This window comes from Leucoraja erinacea, chromosome 8 (assembly GCF_028641065.1).
Source record: "Leucoraja erinacea ecotype New England chromosome 8, Leri_hhj_1, whole genome shotgun sequence".
NCBI lineage: Eukaryota > Metazoa > Chordata > Chondrichthyes > Rajiformes > Rajidae > Leucoraja > Leucoraja erinaceus.
This window is the reverse complement of record NC_073384.1, coordinates 52,696,502-52,712,259: the sequence shown is the minus strand read 5'-3', so window position 1 is coordinate 52,712,259 and position 15,758 is coordinate 52,696,502. Positions and strand designations below refer to the sequence as shown.

Genomic DNA, 15,758 nt, shown 5'->3' with positions numbered 1-15,758 from the left:
AAGAGGGATTAGTTTAATTTGGCATCATGTTCAGTCCAGACATCATGGGCCAAAGGGCTGTACTGTACTATTCTATGTTCTGTTAACCAGTCTCAGCTGCTGAATTTTCTAACCAAAATGTTGGTAAAATAACGTGATCTACTGTAAGCAACTTTTGTTTTATCAATACTTATGTAGCTGTACCCGGATCCTCAAATAAAAATACTTACCTCTTCTGGCTTGCTAAGGGTATGCAAATAGCACTACTGACACATTCACTGAAAGAAAAAAAAAAACAGGACATCATATCAGATGTTTAATATATATGGCATATCATAAACCTTAACCAAATAAATTCAGGTGTTCCAATCATGGTTTAATGACGTTAGACAACCAGAACTAAGTTATTTTTGTTTATAAAACTAAATTTTATATAAAACACAACTTTAGAATGTTGAAGACTGTCCCAATGTAACCCAACCTCGTCTGTTCAATTTCTAATTATGGAAAAAGGCTCAAACAAGCAATCCCTACACTAAAAGCAGCTAACAGGTTAGACATCAGTGATGACTATAAATTTACAGGCCAATAAGCGTTCGCTATTCCGAAAAACACAAGGAATCATGGGATTTGTCAAAGGTCATTTGTGATAAAGAAAAAGCGTACAAGCGCTGGCTGTGTATAAATTGTTAACTATTCAGCCAATGAATTAATCTAGAATTCTGTCAACTCAATAGCTTCCTTTCTTGGTCTACTGTTCACACACTACTGACACAGTCCCAGTTCTAGATCAGTTCATTAATCTGCAATTATGAGATATTCAAAAAGTTAAAGAATTTATTATTTTCATTTAATCCTTAATGTGTTTGCTACAAGAATAAGAAAATATTACTTGTGTTTGAAACATTTTCTTATCATTATTCATAATTTATGTGTAAAAATATATTTAATCTGAGGAACGGGGGTGCCAGGTTGCGAGGTGTAACAGCGAGAGAGAGGGGGCAGATGCGAGTGGGAGACAGTGGGAGAGACTGGACCGGCGGAGAGACATTCTCGGCAGCTGAGCTGCTGCGTGTGTGCAGTGGCAGCCCCAGGCTTACAGTCAGCACAGAAAATAAATACTAACTCCAGCTCAACTATGCTCCAACCCCCAAGGAACCCGTTGCCCGACAGGCCGGGACCGTCAGCTGCACCTCTCGCCTTACCCAATGGCTGTCGGTTAATCCCCTCGGTGCCGGAGAAAGCCGAGCACCAGTCACCGATGGGGATACACACAAAATGCTGGAGTAACTCAGCGGGACAGGCAGCATCTTTGGAGAAAACGAATAGGTGACGTTTCGGGTCGAGACCCTTCTCCAGAGATGTTGCCCAACCCGCTGAGTTACTGCAGCATTTTTGTGTACCCCCTTTGATGACTGGTATAATAACCCTGTATAACTCGGGAGGGCAGCCAGAGTGAGAATGGAACCCATATACCCAGGCTGAGGGGGGCCGGACTGTAATTCATTAGATTGTCACTGCTGAGATTTTTGCATGGACCAGTGGAGAAGGGAGAAATAGTGTTGCTAAGTCCAGTATCAATACAACAGCTCTTGCATCATCGAAGACCCGGTTCGATCCTGACTACGGATGAAACGTAGGTCTGTATACACACAGCAGCTCAGCTGCTGAGAATGTTTTTCTCCAGTGACCTATGACCTGGGCATGCGCAGTCGGAATACCGAACACGCTTATTCAATATACCTGCAAATTTTAAATATCGTATCCACTTCACAGATGGTCAATAGTAATCGACCCAAATTTTACTGAAAAATTATAGACACAATCTGTATATCCCCCCCCCCATGTAACTCAGGAAAAAAGGAATTTCTACACCGATGTCAAACTCCAAAGTTGCTGTTAAGGTAAGAGATCAGTGAAGACCTCTTTGAATAATCAATACTTGATCTGACCATCAACATGGTTCTTTCGACTACTCTGCGTACAGGGCAGGCTATCAGCAATCCATCCCCCACTGTCAGCCACCCAAACAATGCTATTTACCTTGTCATAATAGAGATTTGCCATAACCATCGAATAATGCTTCTCCCGGGTGCTTCATACCAGTGGAACCACACATGATATGCATGACCTTTTCTCAAGAGGTCAGTAATGAGGCAGTTCACAAATGATCACATGATCTAAGCTATTAATTTTACTCCCAGTGTCATATTTTTCCTAACGTACAAATTTTGCACAAAAACACGTGTAAGAATTTCACTAATGAGAAAACCCTGTATTAATACTTTAACAAGTTAACTGAATCAATTAATATTGATTACGTGAAATATATATTTTTTTCTAATTGGTCTAATTCTACCAAAATCTAGTTTTCCAAAATGTGATGTTCTTTGGAATAAGTTGCAAACATTTGTGAGGGGTTTAAAATTAACTACATTCTCATGAGAGTTATAAGGGGAGTTTGTGTAAATTAAGTCTACACTATGATGAGGTTTGATAAAACTCGGGAAAGTAGTTTATCATTCCTATTATCAAATAAAACATTCGAAGGGTTGTATTTTCAACCTTCCAACAAAGAATTGATACATTTGGCTCAAAAATAAGATCTAACAGCAATCTAATTATGACAAATCAAAAGCATTTTGCAGCTGCTAGCTTTCAATAATATCTCTTATCACAAAAGCAGCATAATGCAAACTAAAGGAATTATGGAATCCCAAAGTTGTTGCAAGGGTAGAAGGAAGCTGTTGTTAAAATCAATGCAAGTATTCTGCTACATCTGTCAGACTGCTAACTTTATGGTATTCATTGACCCTATGTACCAGAGTGACAGACCACTAGTTGATTTACATACAGACTGTTGAATGACAAGTGACCAGGTTTATCCTCACACAAGGAATCACACAAAAATAACAAAAACAAAAACAAAAATGCTGAAGATACTCAAGTAACTTCTGTTGATTGACGAAAAGAGTTAACCTTCATCAGAAATCAGATTAAGTTAGATTGAGCATCTGCAATTTTGTTTTTACTATTCAACATCTGTACAGCTTTGGTCCATGATTGTTCAAATCGAAGGCAACCATCATAGTCATAGAGTGAAACAGTGTGAAAACAGGCCTTTCTGCCCAACTCGCCCACACCGCCAACAATGTCCCAGCTACACTCGTCACTTTTGCCTGCTCTTGGTCCATATCCCTCCAACCCTGTCCTAACCATGTACCTGCCTAACTGTTTCTTAAACGATGGGATAGTCCCAGCCTCAACTACCTCCTCTGGCAGCTTGTTCCATACACCCACCACCCTTTGTGTGAAAATGTTACCCCTCAAATTCCTATTAAATCTTTTCCCCTTCACCTTGAACCTATGTCCTCTGATCCTCGATTCCCCTACTCTGGGCAAAAGACTGCGCATCTACCCGATCTATTCTGCTCAAAAGTACAAAAATTAAATTGATTACTTGTTTTAATGTATACTTACCCTTCTTCAACATTCAAAGCACCGCTCCAGGTAACACAATACTGCATTTCATTTTTACCTTTTTCATTATTCTTCCATTTTGCTAAAATACAATTAAAGTGAACACTCAGATTTGAAAGATTTATTTCTGGAAGCATTTTAAACTTTTTAATTTTACAAGCAGAAATCGCTATTTAAAAATGTATACCTTTGCAATCAATTAAGTTAAAAAATAAAAATGATGAAAATGTCTGCTTTTGGCAATATCTATGCAAAGGGAAGCAGATTTAATATTTTGAACTCAACCTTACATCAAAACCAAAAAGATAAATATCCAATTAGTTTTAAGTTAGCATGGCCATAGAAAAACATTATTCAGATTTGCTTTCCAAAGATGCTGAAGAACTGAGTATTTCCAGCAGAAATGTATTATTTCCAAATTCCAGCATCTACAATTTCCTCCTTGTCAATTATAATTTTATACTCAAGCAAAATATAAACTGCTAAAACTAAAGTATCTTTTTAAGTTGAAACGGTGCAAAGTTCACAACAGGAATTTCACTTACGCACAAGGAATACAGCTCTCTGATCCCTGGCCATCACCATTAAATCATTGGTTGGTGACAATGATATCACACAGTCTTGTAACCATGATACAGTCGGTGCTTTACTTGAAGATTTATCTTCCTTCTGTAACACATTTTAAAGCTAAACGTAAACACATGATATAACCTGTTTTTTTTTTGGGGGGGGGGGAGGGTGGATTGCAAAACAGTTTCAAAATGGCTGTTCTCATTATTTTAAAAAGAAACTGAAGCATCCAAATGAAAAAATAAATTGTCAGGAATTTAATTTGACTACATTAGCGAAAACCTCTTAGGTAGACAGTGGTCTAAAAGTTGAATTGTTAAAGACTAGGAATGTAAATACATTTAAATCATGGTTTCAACTATGCATAGAAATTAGTACGAGCAATAATGTGGATTTAATGGATACTGTCACTAAAGATTAGAAATTCAGAAAGATATTGTCAACACGTTAATATTCATAAAATTATAATAGGCTATTGGCAGAATTTTAAGTAACAATTTAAACCAAATTCATATGCATTATTGAAGTGAAGGTATTTTAAAATTATTTAATTATCTGCAATTGGCTTGGACCACTCTAAGGACATGAAGAAGGCACCTTACTGGTTAAGTGCTTTCCTCTTACAATAGATTTATATTGTAAATAAAGGATTGAGGTAAAAAGAGTTTGGAGCGTTGCAACTACTAAATGAAACATGCAATAAAAGATTATGTGATGTACTTAAAAGTGAACAAATTCTTCAAATAATTTGGCCATTGATTAACTGAAGGGCTGGCAACTTGCACACCGTGGATTCTGATGAGGTGAAGAATACAAGAAATGATAGAGCATCCACACAACCCAGTCCATAGTGTATAAAATTACTTAGGTAACAGAAAGTAGCATAGCCAGGGAAAATAAAGAAATTGTAAAAAAAGTAAAACGACAAAAGAAAACACAGAAAGCACAACTTCTATTCAGTAGGAAAATTGTGTTTGATTATTACTCTGTATTATGAGTAAACTGACTGTACAACCCACAAAATTGATGAACCCAGATCATTATCAGACTTGATAAGTAACTAACTCACAGATTATCATTAATAACCACCCAATAATTAATGAGAATAAGATTCTTTACCAAAGCAACATTCAAACCCAGGCTTAATATAATGAATTAATTAAATACACAACTGATGACCAGGTCTTACAATTTCTTTTAATTCACCGTCTTCCCATGTTCCCCAGTCTTCATCCTCCCAGCTGTGCTCTTTATCTAGACAAGAAAACAAATGTAATAATTATGTCCACATCTCAGGTGCAACTTTAACAAGAAATATACGGGTTTAATACTACACATTTCAAACAATGCATTGTTATGTTTTAATAATTAAAGAACATTTATATTTCAATAGCAACAATTTAATAAAACTTGGTATTGCAAGTTTTAAGCCTAAATTTAGACTCAAAGTCACTGCAACCAAATTGTATCTGATAACTAAATAAATTGAGGGCACCTACATTTGTAACATAGAAACATAGAAAATAGGTGCAGGAGTAGGCCATTCGGCCCTTCGAGCCTGCACCGCCATTCAATATGATCATGGCTGATCATCCAACTCAGTATCCTGTACCTGCCTTCTCTCCATACCCCCTGATCCCTTTAGCCACAAGGGCCACATCTAACTCCCTCTTAAATATAGCCAATGAACTGGCCTCATGAATGTTATATTAATAGTTAAAATATGTGCAAGACCATTAAATAAATCAAGTGAGCAAGTTATTCTTCAAAGATGGGAAGTAAAAAGGCTTTACAAGGTTGAGGCACAAAAAATTGCAGGTGCTGAAATCTTATCAACACAAGAGTGCTGGAGGAACTTAGGTGGTCAGGCAGCAACTGTGGAAGGAAATGGACAAGTACATTTTCAGGTTGGGCCCTTCTTTAGACGATTCTGATTCAGGAAGCCTTGACCAGCCCAAAGGAGATGCTCAACCAGTCTCAGGAACTATTTTTTGCACACTGAAAGCCAGACAATATCCACGCTCACACGGATGAATGCAAGTCACAGGCACCTATTTTGCATGTTTGTTTGTCAAGGGTGAGGTACTGTCGGATAACTTTGTTTTCATTTCTACAAAAAGGCGAGAGGGGTAAGTCTGGAAACCCGAACCACACATCAGTTGTTGGAGAAAATTCTCAGGGACAGGATTCTTGTTCACTTTGAAAGACAGATTGATTAGGCGTCAGTGATCACCCTGTACACTAGCACTATCCTACACACTAGAGACAATTTACAGAACCCAATTAACCTACAAACCTGTATGTCTTTGGAGTGTGGGAGAAAACCCACGCAATAACAAGGAGAACATACAATCTCAGTACAGACAGCACCTGTAGTCAGGATCAAGTCCACGTCTCTACCACTGCAGCACATTGGCCTTCATTATTCAGGGAATTAAGCGTAAAAGTTAAGGCCCTTAGACATAGACCATTAGACATAGAACTAGGCCCTTCAGCCCATTGGGACTACTTCACCATTCAATCATGGCTGATCTATCTCTCTCAATCCCATTCTCCTGCCTTCTCCAGTGTTGGCAAGTCGGGCCGAAGGGCCTGTTTCCACAATGTATCACTTTTTGACTCTATCTCCATTTGGTCACCCTGCTGTAGGAAAGATGCTATTAAGCTGGAAAAGGTGCGGAGAATCAGGAGGCTGTTGGTAAGACTCAAAGGCGTGTCCTATTGCAAGATGTCGAGCCGGCTATAATTCATTCTTTGGAGTACAGGAAAAGTGCGCTTTTGTAAAGGTATCGAAAATCATGAAGGGAATGATTAGGTGAATTCAGTCTTTTACACAGGCTAGGAGAATTGAGAACAAGGAGGCATAGGATTAAGATGAGAAGGGAATAATTTAATAGGACTCAGAGCAACTTGTACCTCTCAGAGGATGGTGGGAAAATAGAAGAGCTGAACGAGGAAGTAGTTGAGGCAGGTACAATAACAACATTTAAAAGACATTTGGACAGATGTGTGCATAGGAAAGATATATAGGGATATGCATAGAACACAGGTAAATAGGACCAGCTTTGATGAGGCATCTTGGTCAGCATAAAAAGCTTGCATAATGAGGCAGAGGATGTTCTGCTGTCAAAATACCAATACCGGGACTGTTGCTTCCTCACACACTAAATTATTTAAAAAAAAATTAAGATACTGCCAACCAAATATATGAGAAAACGAAAAAGATATTTGTTGGGTTAACTGAAATAAAGAATGCAAAGAGTCTCCTGTGAACTATAAATCAAAATTGCTCTTAATAACACAAATTGTTTAGGATTCTGTGAAATGAATATTAAAAAAAACACGTACAAAGAAGCATTGTTCACTTTCAAACTAACCAAGCTCCAGCTGATCTCTAGCCTAATGCGATTATACATGTGTAATGGACCAGAAGGAAATAATTTTAAGGGAACTTGTGGTGGAATACAACTGTTGATTGCAAAAGAAAACACCAATAACTTAAACTGTCAAGAAAATGACAAATGCAGCATTTCTCCCTTGGGCATCAGTCTTTGTAAACCACAAGTCAAACTTACATTTATAAATTGAAGGCATTAGAAACCCAACAACTCAAGAGTTCCCAAATAAATAACATCCTCATAACCTCAAGGGCAGCACGGTGAGGCAGCGTAGAGTTGCTGCCTTATAGTACCAGAGAAACAGGTTCGATTCTGACTACGGGTGCTGTTTGTACGGAGTTTGTATGTTCTCCCCGTTACCTGCTTAGGTTTTCTCCGGGAGCTTGGGTTTCCTCCCACACGCCAAAGAAGTACGGGTTTGTAGGCTAATTGGCTTGGTAATATTGTAAATTGTCCCTAGTGTGTGCAGGATAGTGTTAGTGTGTGGGGATCGCTGGTGAGCGAGAATTCGTTGGACCAAAGGGCCTTTTTCCACCCTGTATCTAAGCTAAACTAAACATAGAATAAACTTGAAATAGAAAACCTGGCAGAGAATTTAAGCAAGCTTCAGTGAAAAAAAGCTCTGTATACATCCAGAGGACCAAAACTGACGTCAACGTCTTAAGAGTTCAGAAAGAAGTGGATGCACGGTCTTTGCATTAATCATACAACATTCCTAAGAATCTAGATTTATCCTAATGGACTAGAGGATGGCAAATGTAACAGCACTTTTCAAGAAAGGAGAGTAAATTGAGAAGTACAGACCAGTTCGCCTGACACCTGTTGCTGAGCCTGGAATCCATTATCAAGAACATAGTTACTAATCACAACAGGGTTAGGCCAAATTAATATGATTTCATGCCAGATAGGTCATGCATGGGAAATATAACTTATCTTTGTTTAGAAGATGAACAAGCAAATCAGGCAAGTAGGAAAACATGTAGCTATGGCACTCAATGAGCAATGATTACAGCAATTACATATGATTTCACGTAATTAGGTTAACATAAGAACATATGGAGGAATTGCTAAACAGCAAAAAGTATAAACATGCGAGTCAATTATAGACAAGGAACTGCAGATGCTGGAATATTGAGCACATATATGAGAGTCTTTTCTTGGTGAAGTCCATGATATAGATCGGGGCCTCAACTTTTCAGCATAAGGGCCACATTATATATTTGGCACATTTCTGCGGGCCGTACTCACACAGTCACGCATAAACTCATGCACACACTCACGCACACACCCACATTCACGCACCCACACTCACCCACCTACTCACTCACTGGGGCCACTGCCGCCAATCTTCAGTCTCCCCGGGGCCATTGACGATAACCTGTCAGCAACTGCACACAAACCCTCAACTTGATAGCCTACGGCAAACTGACGTGCAAGTTCCCGCGCTAACACAGAACCCACTAACTAGCCTGCCGCACGGAACGCGGGTTGGATAAAATCTCTTGGCGGGCCGCATGTGGCCCATGGGCCATAGTTTGGAGACCCCGGATATAGATCATAAGCCAAGGGACAATTGAGAAGTGACTCAAAACACAAACTGCTAGAGGAATTCAGCTGGTCAGGCAGCATCTAGAGGGAACGGACAGGCGACTTTTCAGGTTGGGACTTTTTTTTTTTCCAATCTGAAGGGCCCCAACCCGATTACAATCTATATCAATGACATCAGGAAAAGACTCAAATACTGTAAAATTGTGCATAATTCTTAACTACAGAGGCAATAGAATTAACGTGTATATACAAGAAGTAATTTGAAAAGCAAATACAAGTAAATTTTTACATGGGAACCGTATCACCAAATGTAATGACTGCACAGAGTTTAGGTGTTATCAACAATTTTTTTTAATCTCCATTCAAGGAAAGAAATATAGGCTTAGTAGACAGTGCAGCACAATTTACTTAATATCTCAAAAAGTTGCTTCATTTTGAGATATTAAGACTGGCTCTTAATCACTGGAATTTAGAAAAGGGTGACCGTATTACCACGTACGAGTTGCTTAGAAGGTTACATGCAGGTTGTTTCTCTGGCCGGTGAATCATAAACCTTTGGGGGCATAATCACAAGATTCCAACGTTCACAGCGCACATAGCAACAAAAAAAAATTCTATTCACCTTTGTCCGAAATAGTCAACCTGTCATGGGATTCAGCCCCATTAGGAGCATACTTTTATTCTGTTTGGATAAGTAATTGACTTTTGAAGACTGAGAAAGGATTGATTTTTTTAGCATTTTAATTCTTTGGAAGAACTGCAGGTGCCAAATTGTTGAGTTGGAAGAAAACAGAGCAGCCTCGAGGATCTATTGGGCCTTCTGTTTCAATCACATATCCTGCTCTCTTAAAGCATGCCTTAGATTTAATATTTGAAGCATCTTACACTAAAGACAATATTTGACTAACTTACACAAGAATCTAACTAAATATAGGGACCATTGACATATTTTAGATATTTCCCCAAAAGCAAATTTGACAAAATGTTGCCAATGTAATGTAATTACTTATAGTTGTAAATGCAATTTCAATTTTAGCTAATTTCATCCTAGAATTAAATTGCCCTCATTTAAAACATCTAACATTTTGTGTTCAAACACCCAATATATTTCTTCAAAACAATTCTTCATTTGGGAATCTTAACATCCAGCACCATCTAATCATGTAATTTCAAGGTTATCTACAATATAGTAAAGAAGCATAGCACATTGATAAATTTCTATTCAGGTTGTTTGGACAGGCATAATTCTCCACCTGCAGCCGTTCAGTCTACTGACTCATCTTGCACTCCATCTGCTGCAACAGTGAGCTCCACAGGCCAGTTACACTGGACCATCTTGTTGGCAGATTGCCTCCACCACGTAATCCAAGACCTGTATTTTTAGTGTCACAACCAGGACCATAGCCTCTTGCTTCCTATCTCAAACATCCTGCTCACTAGCCTTTGTCAGACCTCCCCTTGATGCTCAATGTCAAGTGAGGGCATCACCATCCTGGGCTCTCGTCAAGTGAGGCACCTGCCATTCTTGTGAGTAGCCAAAGCCCACTAGAGGAAGCTAAAGTAAACTAAGTAGGCAATACAAGCGTTGGCATTTAATATACAAGTTAATTGTCAAGGAAATGCCCCAGACGTAAACACATTAATAATAGCAACTACTTGTGGACCTCAACATCATCAAACTGTAAAAGTAATCCAAGTCAGCACAAGGCTCAAGAGGTTTCAAAATTACCACGAAATCCATGGTTACATCACTAGACGCTTATAGACATAAAAACAGAAAATAGGTGCAGGAATAGACCATTCGGCTCTTCGAGCCTGCACCGCCATTCAATATGATCATGGCTGATCATCCAACTCAGTATCCTGTACCTGCCTTCTCTCCATACCCCCTAATCCCTTTAGCCACAAGGGCCACATCTAACTCCCTCTTAAATATAGCCAATGAACTGGCCTCAACTACCTCTGTGGCAGAGAATTCCAGAGATTCACCACTCTCTGCGTGAAAAATGTTTTTCTCATCTCGGTCCTAAAAGATTTCCCCCTTATCCTTAAACTATGACCCCTTGTTCTGGACTTCGCCAACATCGGGAACAATCTTCCTGCATCTAGCCTGTCCAACCCCTTAAAGATTGTGTACATTTATATAAGATCCCCCCTCAATCTTCTAAATTCTAGCGAGTACAAGCCAAGTCTATCCAGTCTTTCTTCATATGAAAGTCCTGACATCCCAGGAATCAGTCTGGTGAACCTTCTCTGTACTCCCTCTTTGACAAGAATGTCTTTCCTCAGATTAGGAGACCAAAACTGTATGCAATACTCCAGGTGTGGTCTCACCAAGACCCTGTACAACTGCAGTAGAACCTCCCTGCTCCTATACTCAAAGGATATTTTAGAATGTATGGAGCTATGGAGCGGACCACCAACTTTCCTACTGGGGAAACTGGCCATTAAAAAAAAAAAATCACACAAGTTTTGCAGACAACGAACTGCTGCAGACTGTAATGTGAATAGTCTACTCCAGTTATGTGTTTTGATGCCTTTGCATAACTGGCTTTGGGAAACGTCTCGTCTGACAGCCGGCACCTGCGATGGTACAAACGCTCAGCAGTTTATAGAAGGGTCTCGATCCTGAAAGGTCACCCATTGCTTCTCTCCAGAGATGCTGCCTGTCCCGTTGAGTTACTCCAGCTTTTTGTGCCTATCTTCGGTTTAAACCAACATCTGCAGATCCTTCCTACACACTGGAGCTGCAGCTCCTGACAGCGATGCCAATCCACAACCTGCTACCTCAGGGGCAACTGCGTTACCCGGGGGAAGCCTCAGCCGAGAGCCCGGGGAAACTTTCTCTCTCCCTTCCCTTCTGGACAACCCCTCGCTCCCATCCCGGGCCCAGGCCCAGGCCCATCTCCGGCTCCCAGTCACCATACGCGAGGCCGCCACCTACCTCCACCCTTCGCTTCCCCCTTCGGATGCGGGAAGAGGAATTCGTGGATGGGCTTGAGGTCGTGGAAGTAGCAGAAATGCAGGAGGCTGCAGGCCATGGCGGTGCTGGCGGTGACCACAGGCGCCTCTCACTCCGGGTTGTTGTTGTTGCGGCCGCGCCGGCAGCGGCTTCGACGCCTCACCACGCATGCGCTGCCCACACAACAGGCCTGACAGCTGCCGTCGACGACTGCGCATGCGCAGGCGTCTTAAAGGCGCGGCGCCCTCTGTTTAAAAAGTGACCCCAGCTACCCCCGAATTAAAGGGATCGTCTCATCTTAGACATGGACTCGCTCGTCGCTGCAAATGCGAGATCAGGTCCAGGGAGCATGTTGTGAGGAAGAAACAAAATGCTGGAGTAACACAGCGGGACGGGCAGCAACTCTGGAGAGAAAGGATAAGTGACTTTTCGGGTCGAGACCCTTCTTCAGACAGGATTCTATCTAGAGAGATTTAAGATAAACCTCAGCGGCAACTTTTTTCCCTCAGACGGTAGAGCATATCTAGAATGAGTTGCCAGAGGAAGCTATAGAAGTGGATATAATTACAACTTCCAAAATACATTTGGGCCGATATATAGATAGGAACTCTTTAGAGGGCAATGGGCCAAATGCAGGCAAAGGGTAGCAATGTTACAAAATTTTGAGATTTAAAAAATCAAGTCTGCAATTTATCCCATCAGATAAAGCATAACAATAAGTTTAATTTTACACCTAATTCACTTTCATATCTCAAGTAATAAAAAAAGTTATGGCCATTTTCATACTCGGAAATTAGCATCTTGTTCCCTATTGATTTTCTATGGACGTAACAAAAAAGCTGTGATCATGGACAGTCAAAAGCAAATAACCTTCTTAAAAATTAAGAGAACTGAATGAAATTTTCAGTTATCATAGATTGAACCATTCTGAAACAAATATAAAATAATCTTACTTGGATGACCTGAAATTAAAGCATATAATTAGTTACCCAATTGTAGCTAATTTCAAACGTCAATTACTAGATCTAAACATCTATCCATTTCTTAATAAATGATTAACATTTTTAAATAGCCTAAGTGTCCAAATAATATTCACAAATAATTCACAATAAAACATGATTTTTAAATCTCATTTACATAAATTTATAGGCCAAATGGAAGGAATTTAGTGTCCAATTGCTGTAAATTAAAGTCCATTTTAAATCGGCTTTCTAGTGGATCCTGTGAACGCGCTGGTTTAGAACGTTCACATTGCGCTGGATTTGTGCCTCAAATGCCCAGAAAAATACTGCGGGATATAAAGGGCCCAAAATGAGCTACTTGCTATAGAAAACTTTATATACAGGGTTCTTAAGAAGCCCCTTTTAATGTAAAAATAAGGTACATACCTTTAATTGTTTGCTTTATAAAACCCTGGGGCTGCGAGAGGTCGCGGGTTTAGAGAGTGATTTTTAAACTACTATAACTATTATACAAGGCCATAAAAACTAATAATACCTTTTGCGACGGGGTCTTTCAGCAATTTTCCGTTAATGATTTACTAGGCTGAACATTTTCGATTGCAACAGCCTAGTAAAAATCGCGTTTTAAACCCGCCCCCTCTAAATAGCGCCAAAATCACACACATGGGGCTGGGACAGATTCTCAACGACGATTCAGGTAGGTTTTGTAACATACCTAAAGGGGACTAGTCCAGTAAGGCATCTCAGTTGGCATAGACAAGGTGGGCTAAAGCAAAGATACTAGAGGAGCTCCTCTAGTATCTTTGGGCTAAAGGGCGTATTTCTGTGCTGCACAGATCTACGACTGTTAGACTCCACAAGGTGTCAGCAGATCCCATTCTTACTGTGTTACCTAACACTGCCTCGCCCTTCAGCCCCTTCACATATCTGTGTTGGATCCAAGACCTCTATTGATTTTAACGGTGATTCCAGCATGTGGCTTCAGTTAAAGATTAACTTTAGTTTAATGTTCTTAATTAATTAGGATTTTCTGCTTCCAATAACTATTCTAATGGAATCACCAAATACTTCAAAAAGAAAGTGGCAAAGTTAAAAAGTAAAAGGGACATGGATTTATTTTTCGGATTGTGCCATTGTAATTAATTTGTAGTTTAAATGATTAGAGCACAGTTAAAGCAACTTTCAATTAAGCTACGGCTGGTTGAAACAAAACAACTGCAGATGCTAGAACTTTAAAACAAAAAATTACAATGTCCGAATCATTCTATAGATCAGATAGCATTAGTGGAGGGACTAGAGAGACAATATTTCAGATCAACAATTCTTCATTGGAAGTGCATAAATGAGAAAACCAGCAAGTTTTAATTTGCACAGGCGAGACTATGTTGAGCACCTGAGAGCTTTGTTGAGACCTGCTGAGCACTTAAAGGCATACAGCATGGAAATAGGCCTGTCAGTGCTGCTTGCCAATGACGACCAAGGTGCCATCACCTACACTAGTCTTGCCTGACCACGTTTGACCCATAATCTCTCTAAACCTCTTCTATCCATGCACCTATCAAAATGTCTTTTAAATGTTGTTCTAGTTTCTGCCTCAACTGCCTCCCCCAGCAGTTCATTCCATATACCCATCACCCTCTGTGCCCCTCAGATTAATTTAAAATCTTTCCCCTCTTTCCTTTCACCTATGTCCTTTTTTCTTCTTCAAATTACAGCTGTGCATCAATTTTCTTTACAGTTATTGCAATTTAAGCATTCTTTATACATAAGCCCCCAACTTACAATAATGTGGAAATTGAGGATTTCACACCACTAATAGGCTGATTTTTGGACTCACTCATCTCCATCTTAGTTGCTCCTGAAGCTTGACATCCACCCTCCCAATCCAAGACCCCAGATTCACTTGCTGTACTAAATTAATTACATCGAACATGTGCTGGAGTAAATCAATGACTGCTGTCGAACCGCTTCAGTTCCTGCTTGTAAGCAGGGAGCAGAGGCACAGCCTGGTGGTCAGATTTGCCAAAGGATGGAGCAGTAGGCGACTTTGATGGTTGTGTAGCAGTGATTGAGGGTGTTTTTAATTATATTCTCAATTGAAACTAGAAAATGGAAAAATAGTAATAGATATGTTACTTTGAAGCGAGATCAGGCAGGTTGAGTAACGTAAATTTTATTCACCGAAAAAACTGAACTAAAACTCATGAAAACCGCGTGCCTGACTTAGCTAACAAACACAGCTCCTGTCACTGGGAGGAGCGCTGAACAACTGGCTAAAAGCCCGTGAATGAACCCCCGCGGTCATGTGACCATGCCGACCATTGACGAGGGTTCTGACTTCCCCACCCTACCACTAGATGCCGCTACAGGATCCCCACACCCCCACACCAGAACCAGAGGAAAGGAAACGAGCGGAAGTCCAAACCAGGCGGTCAGACCGAATAGAGACAGGGGGATCTGGCATAACAGGTGCAACGGGCACAACAAGCTGAACAGTCACACCAGGCGGAACAGGCACAACAGGTGAAAGCGGCGAAAGCGAGCTGGCCAGCGGACGACCTCTACGCCGGGGTTGGGCCACCACTACCAGGCTGTCAACATCCAGATGGGTCAGCTTGAGGCGGGCCACCGAAACTATCTCCTCACGAACCCCGGCATCAGAAAAACAATAGTCGCAATGCCGGGCCGCAGCACCAGTAAAACACCCTCATAATGGAGCTAATGGAGCTGACGACCTCGAGGCTTCGGAGGCAGAGCACCGTCAGGACTCGCCCTGAGCTCGCTCCCATGAGGGTGGTCCGGCTCAGGGCTGGAAGAGGTTGGGACGCTCCCGTGAGGGTGGCCAGCCCGAGGGTGGAA

The 15,758-nt window shown here is 40.6% G+C and overlaps 1 protein-coding gene across 1 annotated transcript in view; it reads right to left on the bottom strand.

The window, feature by feature from the left end:
* Positions 1 to 12,102, bottom strand: part of rab3gap2 (RAB3 GTPase activating protein subunit 2 (non-catalytic)) — a 68,504-nt gene extending 56,402 nt beyond the window's left edge. The window contains exons 1-5 of the mRNA XM_055639720.1: positions 11,920 to 12,102; positions 5,219 to 5,283; positions 4,005 to 4,128; positions 3,460 to 3,541; positions 210 to 257 (exon numbers count right to left, since the gene is read on the bottom strand). Of these exons, the coding sequence (XP_055495695.1) occupies positions 210 to 257; positions 3,460 to 3,541; positions 4,005 to 4,128; positions 5,219 to 5,283; positions 11,920 to 12,016 (416 nt within the window). The 5' untranslated portion in view covers positions 12,017 to 12,102. The remainder of the gene's footprint in view (positions 1 to 209; positions 258 to 3,459; positions 3,542 to 4,004; positions 4,129 to 5,218; positions 5,284 to 11,919) is intronic.
* Between the last annotated feature and the right edge of the window lie 3,656 nt (positions 12,103 to 15,758).